This window comes from Streptopelia decaocto (assembly GCF_964273445.1).
Source record: "Streptopelia decaocto genome assembly, chromosome: 11".
NCBI lineage: Eukaryota > Metazoa > Chordata > Aves > Columbiformes > Columbidae > Streptopelia > Streptopelia decaocto.
The window spans coordinates 10814419-10841377 of NC_138666.1; the positions used below are offsets into that span (position 1 = coordinate 10814419).

General features: G+C 48.0%; 1 protein-coding gene across 2 annotated transcripts in view; it reads left to right on the forward strand.

Moving 5' to 3' along the window:
• Positions 1 to 26959, forward strand: part of GNAO1 (G protein subunit alpha o1) — a gene marked incomplete at its 5' end in the record, with an annotated part of 144778 nt that overhangs the window by 66859 nt on the left and 50960 nt on the right. For both annotated transcript variants that reach the window (XM_082063177.1, XM_082063176.1), the window contains one exon: positions 26251 to 26411. In XM_082063177.1, the coding sequence (XP_081919303.1) occupies positions 26251 to 26411 (161 nt within the window). The remainder of the gene's footprint in view (positions 1 to 26250; positions 26412 to 26959) is intronic.

Sequence of the window (26959 nt, forward strand, 5' to 3'; positions counted from 1 at the left end):
TCCTCAGGTTTGGGCACCAAAGCTCTTGAGATCTGCCCCTCAAGCAAGTGGCAGAGACAGACCAGGCTGCCTCTCCGCTCCCCCGCTGGCGATGGGGTGTTTGCCAGCCTGGTGTAGCTGCAGGTACAGGTGATGACAGGAGAGTTTGCTGCACTGCAATCCCAAAGCAGACGTGCTGCGGGATGTGTGCATCCAGGTAGGCTGGTCACAGGGGAGAGTCAAAGCCCAGGGAAGGGGAGCTGAGATGACTTATTCTTCAGAACAGCTCAAAACATCCTTTTTAAAGCCCTGAACAGTAAAGGCTGCTGTATTATTAAGAAACCAGGCAATTGGAAGGTATTATTCCATTAAAGGAAATATGTCTCCTGCAAAACTTGTTTCCTAAGGAAGCAGTGTTGTTCTGCTAAGGTCGACCTTGACAGAGACTCCTCTGTTCTCAATTGGGTCTGGGAAGCAAGTGCGTTAATAAACTCACTGCTGAGCAATTTAATGTTATGTTGCACAATCTACTCACTCTGGAAGCCCAATTAAGCATAAGAGAACAATGAATTTTTGCTTATTTAATAATGTTTCTTTCCTGAATGTCACTGCTTAAAAAAAAAAAGAGCAGATGAAATAGCCCCACACTCCTCAGCCCCCCCATCCCAAAGCCAAAATTATCTCAGCTAGGTCAGTTATGTTCATTGTGGTTTCTCCAGTTACAAAGCTGTCGTCTGTCAGGGTTGTAATCATCCTTTCATCAAGACTGTATCAGCTATCCAGCTTGTAAGAACGAACACTCTTCTGTTATTTTTGAGGACACACAGGCTGTTCCACAAGATCAGCTCGTGCCCACTATTTCAGAATGCCTCTGCAAGAGATTGAAAAAAGGAGAAGAGTGGTTAAAAAAAGCAATTCAGACATTAACAATGTCATGGCAACAGCAAATTAGAGCCTCAAAAGCAGAGCTCAGCTCACTAAAGGTTTAGGGAGTCACTGCACTGCGGGACTGAATGAAATATTCAGCACATAAAAGAGGTCCCCAAATGTTTTTTGTATGTGTGATAATGACGCCAAGCCGACTGCTATTTAAGTATATTCTTGCCTAACTGTGGAATTTTTTTCCCTGCAGAAGATGTAAAAATAGTATACTTGACAGGTAAACGTGGGTCTGTTTTTTTTCTTGGGGAACTTTGGCATTTGCAAGCATAATCATAAACATTGGCTTCTGCTCATGCAGAAAGTGACTGTTGTAGCAAAAATTGATAGAAGGAGAAACTGAGCATTTTTGGAAAAGTTACCCAGTAGGAGCTTTTGTATGTTGAGTAAGATGATGTACCACGAGGTGACAGCCTGACCCGTAACCAGTCGTGAGGTATGCATTCTCCAATTCTGTGTTTTCAGCTGATGCTGTGTGTGTGTAAAAGCAGACAATAAACCTCCTTTGCTGTTTTTTTCCCCTCACCACCCAACAGCTTCTCTTCTAGGTTTCTCAGCCGTTTTCTTCCCAATTAGGTCAATCCTGTCATAGTGTCCAAATATCCAGTGGCCATTCCCACCTCCCATGAGCTTTGTTTGCCTGACCTTTACTTCAAGCTTCATTCTAGTGCTTAGTGTCTTGATTATATTAGCTGCCCGTGGCTGATAGCAGTAACAGGATAGGATCAGGGAAAAAAAAAAACTGCATTGCAAAAAATATCCTCTAGTTCTAATTTGGGTTTATGCCGGACTGGCAGGGAGATAAAAACTCCAGCAGAGTATGTTTCTTACGCTAAAGAAGACTCTGAAGTGAGACAATACTCAATGTTGATTTGTCTTGTGTTTGTATCTTTCTTTTGTCCTCCACACCTCGCAACTCTTACCCTTCCCCTTTAACCTTCCTATACTCGCTTGGGAAGCAGAGGCAAGGTTTGAAACACCTTGGGACTTTCTGACCATGGAAGTGATCTCTCATGGAGCACTCCTTGCTGACATTTTCAAACTCATCTGCCTGGTACTGCATGGCAAAATCTCTGAGCATCTGAGGCTCTTGCAATATTTGCCCATTTGGTTGCCACATCCGGAGATCCTCCTGCCTTTGAAGATGCCGGGTATCTTTTAGTTCAGCCTCTACTTCCCGTTACATCTCTAAACTCTTTCAAGTAATTTCTTACAATGCTGGAATCTTCTGGTTTTGAACTTGACCTTAAAGTGAAACTTCATACACTGCTTACACACACACCCCGAGTCAGAGGGTCAGGTCAGTTTGAAGCTGTGAACTTTCCCAGTGTTTCAGACCAAGTTCTGCCTCCCAGTGACTCAGCACCAACAAGTCTTCAAGCCTCGTACCGTTAATACACAAGCATTAGAAAGACAGCAGCCTAGCAGGCTTTAAAAGTTCAGCAGCTGGGAATTCCTGATTCCTGCATCCAAATCCACTGTCCTCTGTACCGCCGGAGGGATTGGGGAGCACTTGGGTTTCAAATCAGTTGGTACCAGATCTGCCACTGAGTGAGGGTGGAAGCTTTTAGTGATTTGTGCAATTAAGCTCAAGTGAGACAAAAAGGGTTTTCAGCCTGTAACAGCGCTCCAGTTAGGGCACGGTGAAATTTGAAATCTGCTGTTTCTTGTGCTGTAGTACTTAGCACTGGCACTCCCGGACACTGTCATGGGGTTGTCTGGTGGGGGGTTTTTCGGCTGAATCTGGCCAGTGGGTTACTGAACAGGTTTAGGGTGGCAAGACAGCTTTGCATTTCCAGAAGGTGAGCAGGGAAATTACACATACACAAAACAAGATCTGAATAGTGTAACTTAAGAGCAAAAATTAGCTGCAAAGAGAAATAAAAGGTGTTCAGAAGTCAAAGTCAGACGAGTTTCCAAGGGTCCAGCCTCCAGTTTATGGCATAGTTTGCCATTTTCCTCTTCTTTAGGAACTTTAAAAAAAAAAAAAAGTATTACTATGGCTTAGATGTCTCGGATTTCCCTTTCTTCCCCGCCTGAGCTCCTGACTGTTCTCACTTACAGGAACCCTGAAACCAAAAGTACCTCCTACACTGCTGCAACGCCCAAGCAGTTGAGCCAGAGCCCAGAAAAGCCTTTATTGTGAAAGTAGTAGAGATTATTTTTCTCCCAAAAAAAGTGTGGAAGACTTAGATCCTTAGTCTCAATGCCGTGACATGAGTGCCACCTGCTTTGGGAGAGGACACAAAGCTGCGTGCAGACAAACAGCTAGCTGGAGAAGAGCAGTCGGGTTGCAGGCTGAATCGACTGGGGGCAGATAGCTTGGGTGACCCTTACAAAATGGGCATTTTTGCCTCTCCGGATTTAGAGAGGTGGCTATTTTGGAGAATCTATTGCATGCAGATAGACTCTGAAAGTGTTAGAAGGATGATGGTGAAGGGAAAGACAGAAGACACCAGCTGTATCCCTCCAGCTTTTTACTTGCTTGCCTATCAACAGCTCCACCTTAAAGAAAGTAACTGCTGTCAGGAGCTTCAGAGCCCCTCTGAACTCTGCTAATCTCCTGTTACTGTTTGTCAGAAGCCCCTTAAAGCAGAGTATAGATTTTCTAACAGAAGCCATAATTGCTACATTAGAACATGACTTATCCTCTCGAGTATGTGGAGCCCTTGAGTTATCTGAGATAGCGAGCAAGAGGTGTTCCCTCAGCTTTCCCCTGCATCTGCTCAGCTCTCTGGCATCCCTCATCCCCAGTTCCCTGGAGCTAAAGCCCTTCTGGTGCACTGCTCTCTCCATTTTTGTGGCTCTGCTAACCATCAAGAGCAGATGAATACTGGCTCTGTAATTGTCTAATGAAGAGTTCCTTGATAAGGCTGGGCACAAAATATTTGATGGAGCATCTTTAGGCTGAGACTAGCTGTAGTTGTTACTGGTTGTGAGCACTGGGGCTGTGCCCCAGCCTGCCCAACTCTAATGTGCACTTGCCCACAGATGTGATTCCTAAATCCCACACCTCTCTGACCAACTTGCTTGTGCTGGTACAGGAAATACCTGTGGGTTTTGTTAACCCTTGTTTATCTGCCTTTCCTGTTGCTATTCCTCTCAATAAACCTGCAGGGTGCTGGAAAGTGGACCTGGTGCTTTGTTTTTCTGCGAGGTGTGTATTTGCATGAGGCTTAGGCAGCTTTTGTTCCTGGGCGTGTGTTCCCCGTGGACATGCTCCCCGTAGTGCTCCCCTGTGCATGTGCTACCCGGTAACTTCGGAGAGTTTATCAGGCTCCCCAGGAAGGTAAGAGGAAGGAATGCAACTCAGGCCATCACAGCGGTATGTTCCCCTGACATTTTCTTGGAAAAGCTTGGTTGCTGTGTGAACTGCATGGGGGAAGCGCTGGCTCTGGGGTGCGATGTCGCACATATCACTGTGGAAAGTGAAGTGCTGTTGGGAGCGCCCTTTCCCTCTGCCACTTCTTCATCATTGCCTCCAAACCACCTACTTCTCTGTAGTTTTTGCCTTTAGAAACTTCCATCGGAGCTTTCAAGAAGAAGGGGCTGCCAGCCTCGCTGTCGCCCCATGTGTGTCTCTGATCTCCACAGCCACCCCTTCCACAACACAGGGCACCAACAGTGACCGGGGGACCCAAGCAGCCCGAGAGCTCTCCTGACCCTACACCTTGGCTGTCCCCTTTTGAAGATGCTATGAACTGTGAAACCACTGTAGAGCCTTTTCATTTAGCCCATCCCACACTTGAAATGCAGTAAATGGAGAAAGCATGAGAAAGGGGGAAATGTTTATTTTCCACTGATGTGCCAGGTGGCATCACCGTTGCAATGCTGAAGAATGAGGCCAGGGTTTGCTTCCTATCCCCCCAGCAAAACCTCCCAGGTGCTATGCTTGGTTCTTCACCACCAGGGCAAAAGTATCTGAGACACTTGTTGCTACTTCAGTGCATGTAATTGGCAAAAGCTGCCTGATGGATCAATTAGCACAGAATTTCTGGTCGTCTTAGCAGAAGATGCACATATGAGGTTCTTAGGGACATGGTTTAGTGCCAGTGTTGGGTTAACAGTTGGTCTCGATGATCTTGAGGGTCTGTTCCAACCAGAACGATTCTAGGATTCTATGAAGGAGCTATTAATAAGCAGTTACCTACAGATTTAATGGTCTGCAGATGAACGTGTCCACAATCTCTGTAACCCTTTAACCTTGACATAGTGGTTGTGCATGGGGTGGGAATGACCACCAAGCCGCACTTGGAGGTAGCTGGTTTCATGGTCTTCTGTCACTGTTCAAGGATAAACTTTCCTTCTTGCTGTCTGACACGAACACGCTCTGCATGATGGACAGGAAATTGATATTTTTGGACATTTTAATCATCAAAACAAATCAGAGACATTTTTTTCCTGCACATCCAAGTGAACAAATTTTAAAACAACTCTCCTTCCTCTAGATGAAAGGAGCTGAGCCAATGCCAGCACATGCACTCTATCCAATTTTATCTATTTCCCAGTAAGTAATCTTCTGTCTAAAAACACAGCTTTCTCAAAATCCCACAATTTTTAAGGAAATTGGTTCTGCTGGAATTTTTGACAGTGAAAAGCTGAAGAGAACAGTTTTAGTGTCTTCATTTTTGCTACATAGCAATAGCAATGCTTAGCTGGTAAGTGGAAGTGAGAAGAAAAATAAAATGGAAGGAAAAAATTAAAGGATGATATTTTGTCATTACTCTAAAGTAAACATTTAATACTGCTTCAGTGAGAGAACTTAATGCTATCTAAATGCGGCATGGAGAGACCTACTTGCCAAAATCTGTTGGCATGTTTGTTTTGTAAAAACCAGCATAACTTCTTGTCATGGCACAGAGGAGAAACCCCAGCATCCAGCTGGCTGATGGACACGGGATTGGCAGAACCGAATAGACATCTAGTGTCAAAAAAGAAAAAAACGGAAGCCTGAATTAGCATGAACATCAACTCTCCTTCCTCACCTAAATCAATGAAAGCAATGAGTGATCACCTTCTTTGCAAGTGTTGACGACAGCTCCGTGCAGAGGCTGGTGACACCTCAGCCAGGCACCCAGGGTAGGTGGTGTGAAAACAGCCCCTGCTCCCCCCTCTGCAGGGGGTTCCTGGACGCGGTTTGGGGTTGGCGCTGCTGGTTTCTCGCAGGAAGGCAGATCCTTCATCTGGCACCTGAGCCTCTTGGAGCTGCAGGCATCCTTCCTACCAAGCATCTGTCTCCTAGTCCTGCGGATGGGCACACTCCAACCTGCATCTCACACACTCCTGTTGCCTTCACATGATGGAAGAAAGGTATCACACGGACAGTGGTGGAGCAGGCTCGTGGCCTCTGACTCTCTTTTAAGTTAAGGCTGCCCAGGGAACTGGTTGAATCACCATCCCTGGAGGTGTTTAAAAGACACATAGATGAGGTTCTTAGGGACATGGGTTAGTGACAGTGTTGGGTTAACAGTTGAACTCAATGATGTTGAGGGTCTCTTCCAACCAAAATCATTCTGTGATTCTATGAACAGAGAGTCATTTCACAAAAGCCACTGGAATTTCAAACTGTGAGAGAGAGGAAACAGGACCCATCCATCTATATACTTTTCAAGGCTGGAGATGTTCACCTTCAGTTGAAGAGATGCGGAACAAGAGGGAAAGGTGGAAACTGTCAGTGAAGAGACAAGGAACATACTTGGTAGGAAAGAGAGAAAAAAATTAAAAAGGACAGAAAGTGGGCATTTATTGTACTTCTGGAAATGCTTCTCAGCTTGAAAGCATCTGAGTACAGGAAAAACGGAGCGTTGCTGTCATGGTCCCAAGAGAGAGAGGCACAGTTCTTAAAGTATGTGAACTTCAGAGAAATGCAGTCATCTGTTATGGCTATGAGGCCTCTATTTTATTTTATTTTTAATTAAAAGGATGCTTTGAATTTTTCCCACTAGCTCTTTCATTTTATTCTCTGATCTAGTCAGAAATCAGCTTCTAAGAAGGACTGGACCTGGAGAATAACTCAATGGGAAAGCACTAATGAATCTCTGAAATAAAGCTCTCCATCTGAGACACAGGACAAAAACAGTGCACAGGGGCTTCAGCACAGTGGAGACACACCAGGTGGAGCACAAGACATCTCTGCAATGGGCAAGTTACTTCCCACTATCTACTCGGGTACTTGGAAGGTACCTTGAGTGTATCTTCCAGGAGGGAAGAGCCTGGCGTTTTAATTCTGCATGAAATGCCGTCTGGTCCGTGGGGCCCGCTGGGAGCAGCGCGCGCCTGTGCCGAGACGTCAGTAGCTTTCCACTTCAGCTCCATGAACATGATTCCTGTGCATAACTGTCTGAGCATCTTTACTCTCCAAAGATCTCTGTGATTTCAGCCGCTTCCTTTGACAATATAAATAATACGGTCTATTCTTAGCTCTCCAGAAGTATATTCAAATCTTTATCTAATTTCTGCAGAATTTTCCATTTCAGATGTTTGGGCTTCCAGAAGCAGACTGTTGCTTATCCCATGTATGGTATTATTTCTTTGATACATGATCTGAAAATTCAATTATCAGAGCAATTACTGATTTTTCTGAAATTTACAAGGAAAATATTAAAGTTTGATTAAGTGAGAATTCCCACTGGACTGATCAGCAGTGAGACGAAAATCAAATTGAATTTTTAATAGCTTTGCCAGGTTGCAATGTATGAGCAGTATCTGAACGCGAAAGCCCGTTGGCAAAAATCAAAACTCCGAACGCTGAGCAGTGGCAGATGTCTTTCACTCATCATAAAGATGAATATGTGCTGCTCTAGTGTCACAGCAGGGCCAGGGCAGGTGGTGTCAAAGGTGCCTTTCCAGTGGCAGCACTGGGAGTGAGCTCCTCACATTAATTATACATTCAGTTAAACTTAAGTGGAAACAAGATGGGGTCCTCACCCTTTGGTGTTACAAGGTGCTGAACAGCATCATGTGGAGGAGCAAAGCAACAGGAAAATAACCATTTCTTATCTTGGAGCTGGATCAGCAGCAAAATGATGGGGCGTTGTCATCCCATGGTGACCCAAGAGACGCCTTGAAGCAGAACTAGGACAGCAATGTCCATTGTGGGCATCTCCAAAATGCAAGTGAGGGCTGCTGGTTGCGGAGCTCATGCACCTAAAAGATACTTTACGGGATAGATAGGTTTATCCCTTCTAGCAAACTGTAGTATGAACCCAACTTGTTAAGGGCAGATAAACATCTGCTTAATTATGCCCTTTCAAAGATCAGATGGACATCTTAAAATACGACACTTGTGCAGGCAGTTCATTTGCCTCTGCAGTTTGCAGGTGTGAAAAAAGCAAATTCTTTTTAAGCATCTGCTTGGGGAACAGATGAATCAGTGAAGAGTAAAGGACAGAGATGCAGATATATCCAGTTGCATCATCAATTAAATGAGTGAAAACAGCTTAGAAACTCCGAGCTCAGTCAGCTGCGGGTTTACAAACTCAGTGAGAAGGTGCAGTGTCTGTGCAAGGTCTCTCTTTGGACCTTGTGCCTGTTCTGAGTCCTTGCAGTACCCAGAACTACATTTCTTAACAGGGCTGTAGATGAGGAGTTGGGTACTTTTGTGTGCTGATGACACAAAACTGTTTAGAGAAAGTAAGGAATTTACTAAAGGAGGTTTGAAATGTTTGAATTTGGTAAGAGGTGTTAACGCCAGGGGAACACACGTCCTTCAGGAACTGTGAAACTCTTTCCATTTACACCGTGGCAATGGGTGTCTGGGCGCGGGAGCTGTAATTCTCCCATTTCACCACCCCCACAACATCGCTCCATCTTCCAGTGTGACACTGAGGAGTAAGGAAAAGCACAGAAATGCCTCTTAACCTGCAGCCTCCATCAAATCAGAACTCCCTGACACGGCGCACTGATGCATAATGCATGAGCGCTTAGTGTGCTCCCGCCCCTTCCTCACGTGGAGGGCTAATGAGTGAAACTAATTGTGTCGTGGGGGGCCGGATTCCTTTAGAAAGCTCGTCTCCCCTTCCAGAACCTCTGGATTCATCTTTCTTAAATAAACACACTTCAGAAATCTTTTGGAGTGTAAATAAGTCAGAGCAGCAGCAAGAAAGCAATTGCCAGTGAATAATTTGTCGAGCTGCTTGCAGCTGGCCTGTCCTCCTGGGGCCAAACCTGCTGGTTGGCGTTGCCCTGTTTATACCTTGTTGATCTCAACGCATAAGCTCCTTCATTTAAAGAGTTTCCCATGATCCCCGCTCATTTTTTTCCTCCACCCTCCCCCTCCTTTTTTGAGCTGTAATAGCCACGGCACTGTTGACTGCGAGTACTTCAAACAATAACCTTCTGAATGATTTAGCAATGCAGCTCCTTCAATAACAGCTCCTCTTGGATGAAATACATTCATATTTATGTAGGACAGAGGTTTTGGGATGCTATTAAATTTACATGGCGAGCTGGCACAGCAGCCATCTTCATCTGATATGGAGAAAGGGAAAAACAGCCTCGTTGCAGCAGCAGGGAAATATTTACGAACACAGAAAAATCCTGCCAGTGTTCATTACCCAGCTGGGGGATGAGGACAGTTAACATTAAAATGGAAAAACTTACTAAATTATGAGTCCATCAGGCTGGCCCGGCGGGGTGGGATGGAGAGTTTGGTGGTGTAGGTTATGCATGGGGTTTTTTCAGCTGGTTGTTTGACGAGCCCGTAATGTTGGAGGGGGTTTTGAGCAGCTTCTCACAGAAATGAAGAAGGAAGAAGGGGAAAAACTTGCTGCAAAGCAGTGAGGGTGGGTGGAGATACCACATCACACAAACTGGTTTGGACATGGATGGGCAGGTGACAATAGCATGACTAATGGTGAGGAGAGGGGAATTAGCTCTCCCACGGAAGAAGCAAAGCTCAGTCCAGTGCATGGACATGGGCAGAGAGGGGCCCAGCACCAGACAGCACAGCCCAGAAGGATGCTCACTGCACAACATCGTGCCTTAGGAGCTCCTTAGCCCTAACCCAGCAACGTGCAAAGCTTGCAGATGGATTTTAAAGACAAGACTCACCAAACCCATGACAATAAACAGAAATCAGGTTGACACAACACAGCCTGCTCTAGACCATGACCCTTTCAGCTGAGACTTTAGAGGAAGGAGACAGACTCATCTCTTGGGGCTTCAGCAGAGCAGGAGCTACCGATGCAGCCAGACGGTTCCTAGTCCAGCCAGAGAGCTGGAGTTAAAGAATGAGCCAAAACACAGGTGGTGTGGAGCCCTACTGCAGTGCAGGGTTGATGGGCCATGGTGGAGAGGAACCTGGGCCCACAAGTGGCACATCCCTGCTTTACCCGCCATGTCGGGACTGGGAGCAGAGCTGCTGGAAAGCTCTTGTGCCACCTCCACATCGCAGCGGGGCTCGACTGCCAAAAACACAGCACCTTAGTGCTGCAAAGGAGTTCAATATTGCGTAACCATGAGTGGGCTCAGCATGAGCAGCCGAAGGTCCATCAGGAGCAGCTGTGCTGACTCTGCTGCGACACAGCACCAGCGCAGGTGCTGGCAACAACCAGCCCCACATGTGTTTGCTGTGTCCAGGGCTGGGAGAGCCTGGTGCCTCCCTCCTGCACCATTCCCTGCCTGTGTGCACCAGCAAGCCAGCATCTCAGCTGCACCACCAGCCTGATGTCACTGGGAACGGCGGTGCTAGGGCTGCCCTCCCCTCCAGTGGCTCGGGCCAAGCCAGGATCAGTGCACACAAGGACAGATCGCTCAGGCCGGCCTTCCGGCAAGGAAGAAGAGTGTTGGAGGAGGGATGTAGGGCCACTGAGCACACAGCATCCTTCCCCACCTCGGGGCTAGCCTATTTTTCCCTTCAGTGTGGGGGGCCCAGTGTTGGCAGAGAGATACAACCCCGAGCAGCTGAGCACCCGTGACCTTTGAAGGGCCAGTGGCACATTTTTGCGAGAGCAGAGAAGCATTTACAGCGGTGCCATGGCCAACCTCCAGAGTGTGCAAATTATGTTTTGCCTCTTTAAATATTCTTTGCGGTGTCCGTGAGCTCTAGTAATGCCAAAAGCACTGGAGCAGCTCCAGCTGAAACAGATAACTTGGTGTTATTCATTTGGCAAAGCAACTTTTACACCTCCCATCCTAAACTGTTACACGTGGTAAACAAGCTGTTCAATAGCCCCTGTGTTTAACCCCGGTGGCAGCTGCCTCCTGGCCGTTTGCACGGTGGTAGATCTGTGTTAAATAAGCAGTTTGCACAAAGTTCTTTGGGATCCAGAGCATTATGGAAATGTACAATCTCCTTATTAAACTCACTGGGCTTTAGGTGGCAAATAATTTCAGCAATTCCCAAATGGCCTCAAAACATAGTGACTGCAGAAAGGCGAATTAGTCATTTTATGCTCTAAATACTTAATGTCAGTGCTAAAAATGAAGAGATGGAAGAACGTCCTGAATAAGCAAATCGGGATGCAGCCGAAAACAAACCCCATCCTCATCTGGTGTGAATTGGTGCTGAGCAGCAGCAGAGCCGGCGCAGCAATACTGATTTACACCCAGCCAGTAATGCCGGCATCGCTGCCCAAGCAGTGTTACGGGAGACACCCATACGATGCTTGAAATATTTATACTGAAAACCAACAGTCTCCTCTCATTTCTGACCGAGCAAGCAGAGTTTGAAACGGAGGCAAAAAAGATGACTTCACGTGTGCTGCCCGCTGACAGGCCCGGGGGATGTGAAAGGAACAGCATGAGGCTTTTCTCCTCCTTGTGGGAAAAAAGGAGGGGAGAGATAGGAAGCTGGCGTTTTGGAAAGGAATTTTTTAAAATATAAAGGCCTAAAGAGTACAGGCCGTGGTGTGCCTTGAGAGGGATCAATGCGGCAGCTTTCTGATGTGGGATAACTGAGGCAGCAGTAATGTGGACCGGGAACGGCGGAGCCCACGGCTCTCGCCCTGGGATGGGCAGAGCAGGAGCTGCTCAGAGCCCACGGGTCCGGCCAGCGGGTGTTGTATCCACAGCTTTGAGCTGGGAATGGAGCCTGGCACCGGGGCTCTTCAACTCGTTTGATTAGCTCCTTTTCCTTTGGCAGCTGAAAGGGCGCTTGGCAGCACCAGGGCTCCGCATCTTGTTGAGCTGAATAGGAGGGAGCAGGGTTTTGGCAGGCACAAAAGAACATGCCACGGCTCCATCAATGGCCTCATTACAGAACGCTGTGCCTCGCAAGGAGCGGCAAAGAGCAATGGGGAGCTTTCTTCTGGTAGGCAAACACGAGTTGGAAATGCATTTCCAGCTTGACCTATTACTCTGAAGATAGCAGCTCAATGGAAAGTTGAAAGCTTGACAATTTTTATCTGCAGAGATGTGAGCATGCATTGTCTATCCCTGGACTGAGGGTCTGGAATCAAGCCTCTGTGTGTGTCTGTGGAGAGCAAGCGAGCTAAGCCATCTGAAGCAGAACAGTTGCACAGAAAATTAAGGGACAGGCAGGTTTTCAGGAAGGAGTCGGAGTGCCCCAGATGTTCAATGGGTGCTCAGCACCTGATCACGTTAGGACCAAGCATGAGATCTGTATTGTCTCCTGTTCGTGCTTCCTGAAAGACTGAAACAACATGAGAAATCAGCCAGTAATTACTCTGAATAGGTAGCTGGTCACCCAGTTGGCTGTATTTTAGCTCTAATTTATTCTATAAATTTATTATAGTATCAATACTATTTATTCATTCAGACATAATGACAAGACCGTTCATGCAGATGCCATTAATGACCTGAGCAGATACATTTTTAAAGACATGTAGGTGAGAATTTTAACAAGCCAATAATAATGTATCCTGCAAAGTCTATTTTCTCTATTATGTCCAAGCGACAGGACTTTCAGGAACATTCATTGTTCCCCGTTGATAACAATCTGCAGCTGAGCTCCGTGTGAATCAGGTTAGGTCAATACCAAGTGCTTTGGAAAATCCCCAGCCCCCTTATTAATATTATGAACTATTCTGAGAGCCAGTTGTACAGAGGGTGGCACTAACCACACAATATATGTCATGTTGAAGTGGAGCTGAGCACTTTGAAAGAATATTTGCAAGTGAAAACTTGATGTGGTCTGTGGGAATCATGTCACATAGAAGTGAAGTTCGGCCAAGGAAGGGTGAAAACTGTGGCTGTGAAAGGTGATCCAGGAACATCACAAATGAGTTTAGGGCAGAAAATTACCAAAGTGCGATGCACACGGCGGGTACTTGTAAGAAGGAAGAAATGGGGGCAAGAGGGTAAAATGGCTGTACTGGTTTTCATAGAATCACAGGATAGTTTGGGTTGGAAGGGAACTTCAGAGCTCACCCAGTGCCACCCCTGCCATGAGCAGGGACATCTTCACCAGCTCAGGTTGCTCAGAGCCCCATCCAGCCTGGCCTGGGATGTCTCCAGGGATGGGGCATCCACCACCTCTGTTTTTGTTTTGGTGCAAACATCCAAATCCCACGCTTTTCAGATTCTTAAATTCATGTCTTGTTCCTGCCAGTCCATCCCCAAGCCTCAGGAGCTCCCAATTGGCCGGACCTGCCCCTGTCAAGTGTCCCCTGGGATGAGGGGGAGCAGAGTGACACGTCAGCCTGGTTGTCCCCAGCTTTCTCAGCAGACTGGTGACGACGGGCAGGCTGCCTGCTCACCCGGGCAACATCTTCTCACGGCTCAAGGGATGGTGACAAACAGGCGCCGCCTGTCACAGCCTGGGCTCTGCTCTTGGGGGGAAGATGTGGTGACAGCAGCCTGTGCCCCCCCGCAGGCAGACCCGAGGCAGAGACAGCCCCTCCATCTCAGTGCCCAGGGCAGGGTGACAGGTCAAATTCTAGCCTTGCTATACTGGGACAATTTCAGAGGAATTCCCTGGAGTTAAGCTAAATTAAAACCATTTCAAGGAGGAGGGGTGAGAAACAAAACAGCGTCATCTCAAAACCTGCTCAGATGGAGCTCTGCTTGGCATACCAAGATGAATAATAAATAGCAGTTGTCCATCCATGTGGATGGATTTGCTCTGCCCAGAGCAGAGGGTGTGAAAAAAAAGTGCAAAGGGAGCATCTCCCAGCAGCTCTCCCTCTGCAAACCTCTTGCTCACATGGTATTGATTGAGAGACAGTACAAAGGAAAGACATTAGTTAAATAAAATGTTTTAACATGAGACGGGACATCAATAGCTGAGTTGTTCATCATCTCAAAGAGTCTCTGAGGAAAAGGAGCGTGGGCCTGCGACTGGCTCCAGCCCAGGACAGAGACCAGCACACCGATGTCCTCCATCCTTCCTGGCCACCCCAGGGAAACACCCAGGCTCCCTCATCCTCCCCTCCCCGTGTCAGGAGCTCCATCCTGGCGTGGTGGGGCTCCGTGTCGGCCGTGCTGCCGTGGAGCTGGGAGCCATCTCCAGAGGAGCTCCCGATCCAATGCCTGTCACACTCCCCGGGCATCTGTGCCACCTCCTGGGACATGGAGGAGAAACTCCATCAGCTCACTTGGCGTCACGATCCCAAGCTTTTAGGCGTTCCCGTGGGACGTGAGGGAGAAGAAAAGCAGGAGCAGGGCGCCTGCAGGCAAACGTCTTGGCTGGCGCTGGGGAGCCTCTTCCTTCTCAGTCTGATATCAATCCCATAAATGATCTCGGGGGCATTTTACTGCAGCAGTGACTTGCGTAAAGGCAGCATGTGTGTTAAATAGCGCCGCAGCGGAGCCACAGACCTGCTCTCTTGAAGAGAAGGTGCTGTCCGACAGGGGCCACAGCTGTCACCGGTAGGACATGGAGGACAGAGGGGTCTTTGCTTTCCCCATGCCTGAAGCCTCAAATCTGCCAGCCAGCTCAAAATGCTAAACCATCCTTGCAGCCATAGCGAAAAAAATGATTCTGCGGTTTGGATTGCAGACAGATTCACATACTGCACAACTCTGGAAACCTAGAAAAATGAGTGAAAACTTGTTTCTTTCTTAATGGGAAGCGCCGGAGGGATGCTCCCGTGCTCTGGCACCTCCCGCCTCACTGCCCGGCGTGGTGGAGGGGAGGAGGCAGCTCCGGCAGTGGGAACCTGGGGTGAGGAAATCAAAAGTGTGCTACAGCACTGGCTGAAAAGCCCCTGGGACCCAGGAAGGTTCTGTCTTGGACAATGGATTATTTTTAACTAGCTCAAATCTTCAAACACTGTAGCTTAAAAAAGGGGGAAAAGAAAAGAATAGCCGATTTGTGCAAGCTCCCCTGCTCCCATTAAGGCGGTGGAAGTGGTGCTGTGCATTTCAATGGGGACAGGACTGTGCTTCTCATGAGATAAATTGCACCCTGGCCCTTCACGTGCTCCGTGCAGCTCATCCTGGCTCGCTCAGCTTCGCTCTTTCCTGCCCCCCTCTAAGAACACCCCTCCTTCCTTGATACGCTCCCCAGCAGATTTTTGTTGTCGTTGTTGTCACTGAGTTATTCATTTTCCATAGGCTGCCTTCATTCCCGTGGCCTTTTGCAGCTAGGAGACAAGATGTTGCCTTGGAAACAAAGCCCCTTAGATGTTTGGAGTCTCTGGGATTGCTCTGTCTGCTCCTGAGTACTTTTAGGTTATTTTTATTAACCACACAAAGATGCAGCAGGCTTGTAGCCAAGGCAGAAAGTAGCCCTAGGAGGTGGAGGGAAGGCGAGCATCTTACTGGCATCGTTCGCTCCGCTGGGGATGTTTTTTTTGCAGTGTAGCTCGGGCTGAACGCTGCGAGCGAAATGGCATCTCTGGCAGGGCTGTTGTGGGGCTGGGGATAGCTGCGGGCAGGCAGAGCTGCGGTACTGCCAGGGAGAGGGAGGATCGCCGGGGAGGAAAAGCCAAAGTAACAGAGAAGGGGAAGAAAAGAGGAATTAAGAATGGCAGACATTCGGGTTTGTTGGGGTTTCCCATTTTCCCACCAACCATGCGATGGAGGGACCACCGTGCCGAGATGTATGTGGTGGTTATAGGTCCCGTCTATTCGTTTTAGAGGAAATCTCATTTCCAGACCGATTAGAAAGCTGTGGAAATCTCTGCTCTGAGGTTTTGTTGGCAATTCTGCTCTGTGGCACAGGGCGAGTCAGCAGCAGGACCAGACCACAGCCTGAGCTTTGCGGAGCATATCAGCTTCTGCCCCAAACCCGCCTGTGGAGAGCTCTGACCCCTCTGCAAGGGGGTTTGTGAGGGATGAGGGGCTGACCTGTTCCTATTTCCCCTTATCCAGAGCCTTCGCTGCAGGACATGGCCAAATCCCGCTTACTCTGTGGAGAACATTTCAGAGTAGGCTTTTACTCCTTCTTCTGCAAAGATGTAAAAAAAGAAACAAAACAAAATAAAAGAAGCTCTCTAATCCCACGCTGGTACTTGAAATATTTCCAAGCCAGCAAAAGCATTCCAGAAAAAGAGTGAATATACGTTATCTTCCAAAAAATAATCAGTACATTATTAAGCCTATGCCTTGTTTCTCATGTCGACACGGTCCTCTGCTCCGTACAGCCCCGAGGGAGGGCTCCCAGCCACGGCGGCTGCGTGACTTGCAGAGCCGGGGAGACTGGTGCAAAGGGAGGAAGGAAAGGATGGGGCTGGGAGACAGGGGACGGGGACTGGGAGCGTCACGCCCCTGAGGTGAACACCACCAGGAGAGGTTCCATCGCAGTGCTTGAGATGTTGCAGCCATTTCCATTCGTGACGACAGATGGGTGTTGATGCCATCCCCACCGTTTTGTGGTGCTTGAGGTGCTCTGCAATGGCAGCAAAGTGTTTTAAGGGAGGAATTCACCTTGTATTCCCCATATGTGTCATGTATGATTGCGCACAAGGGAGGAATTTCGCTGTTTCGTGGCATTTTGCATTGGAGCTGAGCCTCACAGATGCCCAGGCTAGCAAGATGCTTGCAGATTTTCTTATCCTTTCTGGTGCATCCCCACCGGAGCGATGAAGTCTGCCTCATCCTCGCCAGTGTCACAAATGCCAGGCACTTTTTTCCCATTGTTGCTGATTTTCTTTGTCAGTATTACGTGATGCCGTGGTTATAGAGATGTAGGACTAATCAGCTACAGCAGGTTGTGGACTTTTTGGTTTTAACATTCTTTGATGCTATATTTGTGCCAGAAGAATAAATAATAAATACACAAAACAGCATCAAAGATTTCTTCCGGGCCCTATTTCTGCCTACCCTTGTTAAGCCACTATAAAGATATTTCTCTTCCAGCCTCTTATTTTACAGACTATACTGTCATCTAATGCTGCACCGGAGGTCCCATTTATCCACTCTCTTTGAAAAGAGCAGTTAATAAAAGAAAGTTCCTGTTAATAGCCTGAGAACAGCTTCCCCTGGCATGGCAATGCTGACACCCAACCCACCAGATTCCAAATCCTTCCCTTCTCTCTCGCTTTTCCTCTTCTTCACCCCCCCCCTTCCTCTGCCTACCAAAGTGTTGGGGAACTTTTTTGATGTTCTTGTAAAGAAAATATAGGACATTTTTTCTCTGCAGCAACCTGAAATGATATATAAGCAAATCCGTTAGTGTGTGAAGTGCCTCTGCTCGGGTAAAGAGGAACTTGCTGGGGTTTAGTCTCTGTAATCCCCGCTGATCAGAGGAAGAACTCCTCTGGGACCATTACAAGCACTCAAGTCTTGATTTTGCTGGCAATACAGCAGCACGGGAGAGATTTAGCTACAAATTCATCTTTCATTTGTTCCAAACGCTGGGGCTCCTTCTAGGCAGCCACAAACACCTCGACCAGTAATGTCTCAGCCTCAGCCCCGTCAGATGCAGCTCCCACTCACAGCAAGACCTCAGCCAAATGCTCCCCCGCCCCAACATCTTGGTCGTCCCTGCAGAGGAGGGTTCACAGACAGCTGGAAATTAGGAGAGAGGGAAGCTAAATGAAAGTTGTAATAATAACAACTCACAGGCAAAACTTTGCTAACCAGCCACTCAGTGAATCACATCTTATTTCAGGCCATCCCCTTCATGGTGTTACTATGACGTCTTTTGAGACCGCAGAGGCCCCCAGGTCACCCTGCGGCTCCACCACTGGCTGTGTGCAGCCTCAGACCAAAAAGCAAAGCGTTATCAAACCAGTGCAGGCGAAGGCAGTGAGCGTATGCATTCATAGGATTTTGGGTCTGCAGAAGCATGCAGGGGAACATGTTTGATCGAAGCTGGTTTTTTTACATCACCGTTTTTTTCGGTCCTGCCACCAAATGGAAAATCCCATATTATTTGGCTGCTGTGATACCTGCTCTCACACCAGCAATGCAAGAAATAATTTTGAGACACCCTGTCGGGCAGAAGGCTTGTATATGGACACCAAACCCACCGACTGCTGTCACTGTTTCAGTGGAGCACAGTATGAAATCCCTACCCAGATATCCCAATTATGGGTTAAGGAGAAGAGGTAACAGGGAGATGAAATTTAGCATGTTTGGGCTGGAGGTATTTTTACTCTCCACCTTGTTCCTTTGTCTTCAACACAGATCACCCAGTAAAACAGGACCATAAAATGCAACAAGGCTCTTTCTGGTTGAAACACCATCTCTTTCTTCAGGGACAGATGACTGTAACCCACAGCCCTAGTCCTTCATCATACAAGGCACTGATAAATCTGCGAGATTAATTGTGGAGTGGAGATTAGCACCCACCGTTCAGCATCAAGCTCTGAGCATTAAACTAATTACTAGTTCCAGCACTGCACGGCTTCCCAGCAGGAAGGCGCTGCCCTGTAAATCATCACACACGAGCGGCATTTAGCCAGAGATGTTTAAAAAATCTGGCTTTCTCCTGGGAATACTCCCACCATAGGGACTGGTTTCCCTTTCTGTTTCAAAGACAAAGCCCTGTTCTCCCATTGTGGTGGGAGAGCTTGGAACGTCACCATGTCCCCTCTGCCCTGCCACACTTGCACAGTTACCTGGAGGGATCTTGGGGTGGAAAATCTTAAAGACATTTGAAAAGTGGAAGACGTGCAGGCTAAAGCTGCTGGGAATTCCCAAACCCTGAGCGGCTTCCCAGAGAATCGCCATCACTCTCGCGTAGCTTGTCCTCAGCCATCCACTTTGCAATGAATGTAAAATAGCCATTTATTTTATAAATGCCTGGAGCTGATGCAGCGTCCCCACCTGCTTTCCCCCTGTGCAATATCAGGCATTTCCCCACCGTTTACTGCAACACAAACATTCTGGTGCCATTGCAGTTTATGGACTTCTAACCAGCAGAGAGGATTTTACAGCAAGCAGAAGAGCAGCAGGCTGCAAGGATTTTGTTCTCTCGTCTTTACGTGTTTCCAGCCTCCTCCTCAGCACCGCGGCAGAGCACTTCCCTGTGGAGCACAAAGCCATGCGGAGGATGTCCCCCTCTGTGACCCTCTCTCTGATCCCCTCGCTGGTGGGCAGCGCTGTGCCTGAGTGGTCCAAACGCCATCAGTGAGGGGTGATGTTTGTCTTTGTGGATCCCATGCCCAGCCCTTTTGCTCAGTTCTTGTAGGACAGAGGACCCATCAAAGCATCCCATGTTTAGGGGGATGCAGGTGAAGTTTGCAGCGGCTCTTGGTCTCTCAGGGATACCGACTTCTTGAATTTGAAGTGACTGGGACAGACAGTGGTTTTCTCACCTTCCATTGCAGCTAGTAGGTCAAAACCGATTTTGAGACCATTTGACACATTTTCTGGCTTTCCCATACTTGCTATCAATGGGAATGGGAAATGTCAGCTATCCACTGTGTTTGTCTTGCCCAGCTCAGGAGCTCTTCTGAGCTCCTCCAGAACAGGGGAGAACCTACGATTTGCTAGAACAAAGCAAATTTGGGAAATGACTTGCCCTTTGGTGGTATTCCTCTTGCAGGCTGAGTTCTGTGTTGTTGGGTGGTAGATTTTTTCCACCTCTCTGGTGAGTGAATTGCTATTTCCTACAGGACGTAGGGCTGTAGGAACTCTTACAATGGTGTTGGCCAACTAACAGTCCAAGGTCTTAGTCTAGTCCATGCGCTATCCAGTCCCTGGATTGCCAGATAGTCAGTAGTCCAAGCAAACATGGAATATTATTGTATGTGTGTTGCAGGAATGAAAAGAAGCTTGTACCCACCTAAGAGCTAGCAAATTTTATTTGCTCATCTGCAGTACCATACAGAATGGGTAGGAGTAAAAGTAGTACCAAACTCAAAGCAACTGGCCTGCTTCAGAGCCGTAATAATCTATAATATCAGTTCTGCTCAACATCTCCCCAAATAGGAACCAGCAGACAGAAAATACAGCAGTAACAAGGTTTCAGGACAGACATCCTAGACCAAGTACCAGACACACAGAAGTTGTTTGGCCGAGACAGAGGTGATGGGACCATCTTGGCTCCAGACGGATACAAAACGCAGGGCTTTACTAATTTCTAGCCAGACTGCACAGCCTCAGCAGGGGAGATCTGCACGTCACCGTGGCTGTCGGGTTATGTTTTCTGTACAAAACTGTCTTTGCCCGCAGCCAGACAGCAGCCCTTTGGCATTGTACCCAAGTCAACCGACCTTTTTGTGAGTTGTTTTACACGAGCAGGGTAGAAGATGGCCAGCGTGACACTGTGGAAAGCCAACCATCTCTAACTTAATTTGTTAGGCTTAGCTTTGCTGTGTGATGCAAATTGCTAGAGAGCGCTACGCTGAGCTTTGCATCAGTGTAAACCTGTCTTTCCCAGACCGCTGGGATCTGTTTCAGGAGCTTTCCAGGTCCACCTCCAACTAACAAAAGTGCAGAGGGGATGTAGTTTGGGTGCCCACCTCAAGGTATTCTCTGAGGGATAGATTTGAATAAGCTACTGGGTAGTTTTTTACTAGCTCAGCGCCTTCCAGGGTCTCTCAGCAAGCCAAATGCCAAGAAGACGTGGGAGGCCTTGATTAAATGTTCTGAAGGTGGATGAAAGAGTGGAGGAGGAAGGGAGAAGGTTGTCTCTCCTGCGATGCACAGCAGCTGCTTCATGCCAGACAGATTTCCACAGATTCAGAGGTCAGCTCTGAAACACAGATGTGTGAGAAAGAGAGGGAGAATGAGGGGGAGAGTCATACGTGTAGCTGTTTATTCAGCATCTACAAAAACTCATATGGACTTGGAGCTGGGCCCTGGATGTCTCTGAGAGAGGCGTATTCACCAGCCCAGCTTTGTTTCCAGAATTCATTCAGGCTGTAAATGCCGTGAAAATAACTGGCTTTTGCTGTGGTGTGGCCACACTGCAGCTGGGAAGCAGGGTCCAGATTCCTGACATGCTCTGGGAGGAGGAGGTTTTCAGTCTATGAGCCATGTTCTGCCCCCAGGTTACCGGACCTTGTTTCTCACTGAAGTAGAAGCAGGTACTGTCCTACCCCGAGGTCTGGGTCTGAGTCCTCCAAGAAGGTCTCTCTCCAGAGACATCCTTTGGGGATGCTTGATGCTTTCAAGACAATCAATCAATTTGATTTCCCCCAGGTTGCTGGCTGGTGATGGCCACCAATCTTCACAATATTGGTTTGCTGATAAATAGTACCATGTCTCCGATTTGTCTTGCGTGGCCAGGAAAACACAACGTTTGTCTTTTCTCCCCACCCCATGGATTTTCTGAAATGCTCTGAAATGCAGCTTTGAGTACAACCACCAGAGGCAGTTGCCCCAGTGTTAACCTTTGAGATGGGCTGAGTGACAAGTGTGATTAATCAGAGTAAATAACAGCAAAAATGATATTTACTGGAATTTAATTCACCAAAAGGAAAGCACGGTACAATGTGACACCCTGGGTCAGCTCTCCTGTGGGTGTAAGTCAGTGCAGCTCTGTAGGGTTTTGCAGATTTTTACCACATAGCTTCACATAAGGCTTTGCCTTTCCCTTAAATTGTCCCCTTCTAGAAAACTATTGCTTTTGGGGAAAAAAAAGAAAAGGAAAAAAGTCCCCTAGTTAGTGTCCAAGTATTTCCAAAGGATCAGAACCAGGATTTGTCTTGGGATGCTCACAGAGATGAGGACCTGGGTCCCACTCCAGTACAACTCCATGGCAGGCAGGGCAGGGGCAGCTCTGCTGGTACCTTTGTGGGCACAGATCATGGCTGGTGATGAGGAACAAATAATGAGGGGTGATATAGATCTTCATGATGCAAAATAACTGGCTTGCAGAGACAGACATGACTGCCAGTAACGTCAGGCTGCTAGGAAGTGCCCCTCTCCCTTACAGCAAGGTAACAAATTAATTGGACTCTGTGGCTGTTGCAACTGAAGTCACAAGTTTGCTTGCTGAGCACAGCCTGTGTGCTTGGTGACAGTTGACATATGGGAGACAATTAAATAACCGTGGTTATGTCCAGGTTAGTGAGAAAACAAATCCCCTTATGGACTGAATTTGTACCATGTGTCTGGTGCGAAGGTAAATGCACAAACCGGGGTTAGAAAGGAGACGCGCTGCCTTCCCACTAAGTTTACAAGCTTCTTGTTCACATCTGCCTATGGATTTTACTGTCATATTAAAACCCCGCCTTGCCCTGGCCCTACCGAGCCCTCTCCATTCCCTGACTGATACGGAGGTTTGCTCTTTAACAAGGGGTCTTCTAGCTTGATGGCTGAAGCCATCCCAGGGTTTCTGAGCTCAGCTGTTTCCCCAAGCCAAGCCCAACCAACTCCAGGTCTCCTGCTGTAGGTAGACACGTCCAGCGCTCAGGAGTGACCCAGAGATTAACAAATCGTGCCCTCGGTAGCAAACAACCCCCATGCGATCAGCTCAGGGCTGGAGGCTTTGACCCTCTGTGGAAAACACGGGCAGTTGGGGAGTGGCAGCGGGACGCCTGGGAAAGCTCCAGGGATGGGCTGGGATGCTCCTGCCAGGTGAGAACCAGCCTGAGGAGACCAGCCCATCCCCTTACCCTCCTCCCGGCCAGTGGTACCGAGGGGACGGGAGATGGAGCAGCTGGGGAAAGGCGGAGGCAGCAGTGGGGGGAGCAGCCCTGCACCAATTTATGGCTCCTTCCAGCAGTCTCAGGGGCAGAGCGCTGCCTGCTTTTAGCTCCCAAAGTAGCTGAAATACCACCGTGATATTCATTAACGAAAACCCTGTTGGATGGGAACTGTGGGGTGGGGGGCTGGTTGGTTGGTCTGTTTTGTTTTGCTTTATTTAATTGCTGGCTTTAGTACAGAGGCAGAGCGTGGCAGGAGGTTCGGCTCCTCTCGCCTCGGGAAAAGCGGGAGCACCAGACCCAGGGGAGGCGGGAAGGCAAAAGTCAATCAGGCCGTATTTAAAAATCTACCTGCTGGGCCCAGGGGGGGCTGGAGATTTTAATGTCATTCCCAGCTTGAGATGCAGCCTGGAGAGTGAGAAAAGAAAGGGGCATCTTTTCTTCTTGGATCATTAATTGCTCGTTAAATCATCTAACAAATGCCTGAACTCCTGGATGGCCCCATGCTCCTTGACAGAGGGACTTCATCCTTGGTAGGGGGGAGGAGTATTTTTAAAAATATTCATTTCACCTGCTTTTTCTGTGTCTGCACAAAGGAGAGTTCAATGGCTCACTCTGCAAAATAAAACTAAGGCTGGAATATTTTTATTACCATTCAGCAGGAGCAATAAACTTTCCTACAGGTCATTCCCCTGTCAGTTCTCGGTTGGCTGTGCGGGAGGACAACCTCTCCCATCCCCAAAAGGGACCTCTGGTGACTGCTGAGGAACATGGACCAACATAATCCCCTGTCCTACGAGCTCAGCCTCACTTCTGGCCCAAGCAGACCTGATAACCGCGGGCAGGGGTGCCTGTCCTGTTCACTCCCATTCTGCCCGGTCATCGCTGTTTGGCTGTGTCTTTTGCTCAAACCCTCTTGCGATGCATCGTAAGTCACAAGGGACTTCCACAAGTCTCAGTGGTGGAAAAGGTGAGGCAGCTCTTTCCCAGCACAGGAAGTGCGATGACTGTGATGTTCCCTCTAAAGCTTTGCAGAAAGCAACCTGCAGTTGAATACACAAAGCTCAGAAGCAGCCCAGACCCTGCCCATAAGAGCTTCAAATGTGCTTTACCATCACAGACAGATGAACAGATCTGTGACTTACACCTATTATTCCCCCGCAGTAGTCAAGATAACACAGGAAAGACCTCCTTCCTACCTGACTGAAAGCATGGATGCTTTTTCTGCACTACCCATGCACAAATAGCAAGGCCACGCCAGACCGCAGCTCAGAGCGGACTGGCCATTAGCAGGTTTGGTGTTATTTAGAGTCTGTGAAAAGAGCAGAAGTACAGCTCCAGCAGGGCAGGAAAACTGTACTGATGATTTGTGAATATTCACTGAGCTCAAGAAGCACTCCGGGGCAGAAAACAAGCTTTTGAAATTAACTGAACTCTTCAAGGTTTTTCGTTTGTCTTGGCTTTGAGGTGTGAGTCACCGATACTGTATCTGCAAAATGAGCAGTCTGTACAGAGGGCCGAGAGGATTCCTGGGCAGTAAAATATGAAGTTAAGTATTCTGCAAGAATACTTAAATGTTCATAAAGTCTTTGAAGCATAGAGACTCCACCCCATTAAATTTTATGGGATGGTGTCTCCATACAGTATGGAGATTTCCGCAGCCCATAAACACTGGATGTTCCGGGGGCTTGGGGCTTTCTCTGAGTATTGAAACCTCCAGCAGCACCAGTCTCCAGTGCTAGTGGTTTGTGATTTTTCAGCAGTTTCAGTATTCAATAAAGAGAGGCTGCAGAGGAGTTTTGATCCTGGCCTTGCAGGCCGTGTCGTACCCCTTGTCCTTCCCACCCCTGCAATTAGGTTATCGCAGCGCTCTTCAACATGGGCACTCCTCCACTTCTCTTTGTACTCATGACCTAAGGTGCAGTCTACTTGCTTTGCCACAAAACCTGTCACACCTTGTCCCCAGGGGGGAGCGACCCATTCCGCAGTTGGGCTGTTTCCTTTAGAGCTGCCCAAATCTGAGCATCAGGCAGGAGGACCAGCTGGGTGGGTAGAGGAGCAGGACAGAGCCTGCTGCAGCAGGAAGGATGGAGAAGTTCCTCCAGCAGATGATGCACAGGCTCCCCAGGACCTGCACACTCAACCGTGTGTGGCTTTGGGCTCATGAAATAGGTCACTGGGATTGACAGGGGTTGTTTGGCCATGGGACAGTGACAGCAGAGGACGGACACTGCCTGTACTCCTCTTTGTGAGACTTATGTTTCTGGTCAGTGTTCACTGACTTAGACCAAACACCCTGGAAGGAGAGGACTTCCACCTGTGTTTGTCAGAGAATGGGTTCAATCTAGCAGACAAGAGAAAGGGTCTCCTCCTTTTTTTAAAAAAGGAGGTTGTCTTCACTGTTTTATTGTAAGCACACATAAGGAATAAGATCTCCTATTTTCCAATTAATTATAGCAATAACAATTAGCTTTGTTTCAGCTGGTAGAAATATGAGACATGTCCAAAATTTCTGAATCAGTGAAAGAAGAACTCTGCCAATTAACCAACACCCTCGGGGTTTCATGAGTCTGTGGGGGGTGTGGAAGATCCACTTACTGCAAAGCAGACAGAGGGGGCCATGAATTTGGGCGTCCTGCTCCGCAAATGAGTGAAACATCAACCACTGTGGACTAGTACAGTAGGGCTGGACTCAGCTGTTCCAAGGCTGTCTAGACATTCCCATCCTAAATCTGAGACATCCTCCGGACCTGAGCTGTGTCAGAGCACTATCCTTCAGGAATAGACGCTGTTCCAGCGAATCACATTTTTCTCACCAAAAAAGATTCCATCTTAAAACAGCCAGCTGGCCCTGCCCTCCCTGCCAGACTCCTGAACCGCAGGAGATTCCGCTCCCTCTGAGTCACAAAGCACCACCGCCAGCCAAGGTGGTCTGTGTTAACAGGAATTATCCCCTGGAGCAGGGGCTCAAAGCAAAGAACAAGAATTCAGGAAAAGCAATAAACCACCATACGACAAAAAATTGTTTCTGGAGCCTTTTTGCTGTTTTTTGTGATACAAACAGCCCCTACTCCAGCAAGGTTACACGCTCATTTAAAACGGGTATCTTTGCAGGATAGTGTGTCACTTTGCTAACAATTTAAAATGTGCTTGTACGTATATGAATTTCCTTCTGTTCCCAAGAAGCTCCACTCATGTAGTATGGACTGCTTTGCCTGCTGAATACAAATATTTGTTGATTGCACTAATAGCTTCTTTCCTTCTGGTTTCCTTGCTCCATCCTCCTTTTGCCCTTTCTGCTGGATCATACAGTGTGGATCCCAAAGCCTCATCCCAAGAAACGGAGCCTCTTTGCCCCTGACAGTTTGTTGAACTTTTTCTGAAATCTCTGGCTTCCAGTTCTGCCTTGAGCGTCTCTGTGACCTCTTGTTTCTCTCCTCTGCAGGCTGATGCCAAGATGGTCTGCGATGTCGTAAGTCGGATGGAGGACACAGAGCCCTTCTCTCCAGAGCTGCTGTCAGCCATGATGAGACTCTGGGCAGACTCTGGGATCCAAGAATGCTTCAATCGATCCCGGGAATATCAACTTAATGACTCGGCCCAATAGTGAGTATCCCTGTCCATAGTCTTTTGTGGAAAGGAGCTGCATTTGGGCTTGTTAAAGTTTTAACTGAAATTAATGACCTTGTAGCAGTGGATCTGAACGTGGTTCTGCTTACAGACTGAGATGAATGTTGGTCACAGGCTGCTGCAAGGCAGAAGAGAGCAGGCAGGACATTTGTGTCCCCTCTGGCCAGTCTGGGGTCAGGTCTGTGACCCCAAGGCCAGGCTTCCAAACTGCTCCCAGATGGCTCAAGGTAGGTTTCTACAAACACGGATCTAGTGAGCAGGGACAGACCAAGCAGTGGACATGGCTGATGGCTTCTTCCTTTGTCTGACAGAGAACAGAGGGTGTGATCACCTGCCGTGTACAGCGGCACAGCTCCGGGGTTTGCTTTTCTGACAGTCATGCACTGTACTGGTAGGCAGCTGGATTACAACCGAGAGGAAGGCATGTCTTTGCCTTTATAGTGCCGTTGTCTTATTCTCGTCATACAGCCGGTGGCATCTCTACCACCAGGGACCACATCCAGATTTTTTTTAATGGTAATTAT